Source organism: Apaloderma vittatum, unplaced genomic scaffold (genome assembly GCF_000703405.1).
Source record: "Apaloderma vittatum isolate BGI_N311 unplaced genomic scaffold, ASM70340v1 scaffold4407, whole genome shotgun sequence".
NCBI classification, from domain to species: domain Eukaryota; kingdom Metazoa; phylum Chordata; class Aves; order Trogoniformes; family Trogonidae; genus Apaloderma; species Apaloderma vittatum.
In genome coordinates this window covers 25,286-28,558 of record NW_009726544.1, presented here as the reverse complement: position 1 = coordinate 28,558, position 3,273 = coordinate 25,286, and the positions used below count along the sequence as shown (strand labels likewise).

General features: G+C 52.4%; 1 protein-coding gene across 1 annotated transcript; it reads left to right on the top strand.

Annotated features, from left to right (window-relative positions):
• Window positions 1-1,368: 1,368 nt before the first annotated feature.
• LOC104276856 (lymphocyte antigen 6E) lies at window positions 1,369-2,774 on the top strand (the record flags this gene model as incomplete). Its single annotated transcript, XM_009873311.1, has 2 exons — window positions 1,369-1,488; window positions 2,566-2,774. Coding segments are annotated over 2 exons (329 nt in total), but the record flags the coding sequence as incomplete, so codon positions are not given.
• Between the last annotated feature and the right edge of the window lie 499 nt (window positions 2,775-3,273).

The window sequence follows — 3,273 nt, the reverse complement described above, 5'->3', positions numbered from 1 at the left end:
GCAGGAATGAAGCTGCCTTGCACTTCCCTTCCTAAAACAAGCTCCCATTCATTTTTGCACCATGTAAACACAGAAGAGGAAGGTGGTGCCTTGTGGAAAGGCTTGCTGTGAAACACTGGAAACAGACCTGATCTATCTGTGTATGTCGGTCAACCATTGCAGTGTGGATGTGATGTTCTTGGATGTAAAATACAGAGAAGATCATCCGTCCACTGCAAAGTGCACATGTCCCTGCTGAGTCACCAGTCCAGGCTGTGTCTGCAACCATTTCTCACCACTGAATGCTATTTGCCAATCTTGCCTCTTTCTTGGGCAAATCTGAAGGATGAGAGATGGGAGCCAGTACAATCCATCCTGCTGGTGTGGGATAAACCATTTTAGGGGATCTTCCATGGAGAAAGGCATGGTTTGCTTTTGGGTTTTTTTTTGCTATCCCCCTGCTCCAAGTTAAGGTTGTATATGTTGCCTTCATAGTGCTGTAACAGCCTGCCCAGGGAGCTGGTTGAGTCACCATCTCTGGAGGTGTTTAAGAGAAGGGTAGGTGTTGCCTTGAAGGACATGTGTTAGTGGTGCTGATGGGGCTGGGAAAAGGTTGGATTCGATGATCTTGAAGGTCTCTTCCAGCCAAAACTGTTCTATGGTTCTATGACTCCCTGAGTAATCATATTATCATAGACTGGCCTAGGCTGGAGGGGACCTTAAAGATCATTTAATCCAACCTCCGTGTCATGGACAGGGACGCCTCTCAACTAGATCAGGCAATACATGGAGACCGAATGGGGATTGAACTCGTGACCTTGGTGTTATCAGCACCATGCTCAGTGCAAGTTCTTGCAGGTCTCTCTGCAATGCTGGGCTTGCTCTAGCTGAGAAATCATTTCCACCACATGTGCTAGCTCAAGCATAGCCCGAGCTTTGTGCCCTGCTGCCAAAGGCAGGTGACGGAAAGCTCGAACCCATGGTCGCCTGGAGCATTTCCCATCAGCGTCCGCTGAGCTGAGTTAAGCCCAAACCTTGAGGTCCAAGTTGCAGACCTGAACTTGCCTCCATTGTTTAGTTCTGGATTGGCAGCTGTAGCTTGAACCCGCTCTTGGTGCTAACAGGAGCCTGCCAGAAAGTACCAGATTGACCTGTGGTTGTGTTGAGGCTTTAGCTGATGGTTGATCCTACCAACGTCTTAAAATGTTTTCCTTATGCTTGAGCTCTTCACTTGGCCAATTTTTTTGGGGGAAAAAACACAAAACAAAACTATTCCAGATGGATACAGCTGAAATAGCAAGCGTGGCTGTGGCCAGATGCGAGGATGTGAGCACGAAGCGAGGAGGTCTTCCCACCAGCTCCTAACCAGGGTGTGCTTTTTCTTTGCAGCCCACACGCTCATCTGCTTTTCGTGCTCGGATGCATCCTCCAACTGGGCCTGCCTGAAGCCTGTCAAGTGCGGGGAGAATGAAAACCACTGTGTGACGACGTATGTCGGAATGGGAATCGGTGAGTGGTGACAGGTCCTACTTCTGTGCCTCTTGGCTGCTCTCCTGGGTCACCTGCTGAGCTGCCGGAAGGTTTTCTTTCCTTCCTTTGGCTGGAAAAAGGGGAAAGTTCTGCTTAGCAACTGAGTGTCGGACCATCCCACGGGAATTTGTACGAGGGCTGTGCCGCCAGACGGAATCACGTGAAAGCCCATGTGCCTGCACCAATGCCAGGAATCTGAGGGGGATTTCAGAGTTGGGGGCGGGGAGGTTGCTGATGAATAAATGAAAGTGGAGGATGCTACAGGCTTCCTCCTGTGTTTCACCCTTCCTGCTTTGGCATCGTGCTCAGGTTGTTCATCCCCGAGTCCCACTTTTGCTTCTTTGCTCTCTGTGGACAAAGTGCCAGGAAAGATTTGGGAGGGGGAGAGTATCTGTTCTTCCCAGCTCCTTCTCCAAGGGAAGCGGCATCTCTAGCAGGTCTCCTGGTGCCATGGCAGAGATAAGAGCCCAGCTTGCCTTGCTTTCCCCTGCAGGAGGGAGGGGTGTCAAATGCAACAGTCTGCAACGTGGGTGGGTCGTGCATGCACAGAGGCTGGGAGATTTTATAAACCCATCTTAGCGCAGCGCTAATGGTTTCCTATTTCCTGCTGCTAAATGTGCCCTGAGCCTCTCTCGCAGCCGACAGGTGAAACGCAGACTTGGCTCACAAGGGCCTCCCCGGTGCTCTCTACACCCAGCGCTCGCTGTCTCGCTTGAGGAGTCCCAGGGTCAAGCTCAAGTGGGATTTTTGAGATTCTTCGCTGGAACCGCTGCAGCCAAATTGTGGCCGACAGCCTAGAAGGGGGTGTTGCGTGGTCTCTGGGGTCTGTGCGGGAGGTTATCACGGGTGTTCCTCGAGATGTGTGGGCTGACTGAGATTACTGTTGTAGCCTGACGCCGAGAAGCACTTCGGTCCTCTCTGCACCACCTGTGGTGCTTTGGCTATTTCGGTTCTGTTATTTCCTTCGCACAACAGGTGATCAGAAAGCCGAGAAACATTCTTAACCCGTCTCCTTTTGCTTTTTCTTCCTCTCCCACCGCCCCAACTGAAATTCAGGCAGCAAGTCTGGCCAGTCCATCTCCAAGGGATGCTCTCCCATTTGCCCCAGTGCTGGGATTAACCTCGGCATAGCGGCTGCCTCCGTTTACTGCTGCGACTCCTTCCTCTGCAACATCAGCGGTTCCAGCAGCGTCAAAGCCAGCTACACGGTCCTGGCCTTGGGGATCCTCGTTAGCTTCATCTACGTCCTCAGGGCTCGCGAGTGATGGGGCTGGCCGAGGAAGAGCCGTCTTCCATGGGCCGTCGCGGGTCTCGTTAGCCGATATCTTCTCTGTTGCTGCCTGCAAGGAGTTCCTCTACTTCTCAGCAGGCTTCCAAGGTGATTGTTTCCCAGACTTTCTGCGCTTCCAGCATTGGAGACCTGGGCGGTTTGGCCAAGCTGGTCTCCTCTTTCTCTGGACATAACCCCAGTGCACTCTCACACCTCCTTGGCAAAGCTGGATCGTTTTGGAAGGGTTTCTGCTTTTATACCTAATATCCCCCTCCTCCTCGTTTCTAAAGTTGGTTGAAACAAGGCTGGGACTCGCCGAGGAACCGATTAACCCCAGACACCACCCGGTCAAGCGTTCAGACGTTCCTGCCTCTCACCTCTGTGGAGGTGCCTGGCTCCGGCGTTCTCCAGCTCATGGGTGATCCGGGCATGGGGAATGCATGATCCGAAGGGAGACACATTCCCGGCTCCTTGCAGCTGCAGTCTCTTTTTTA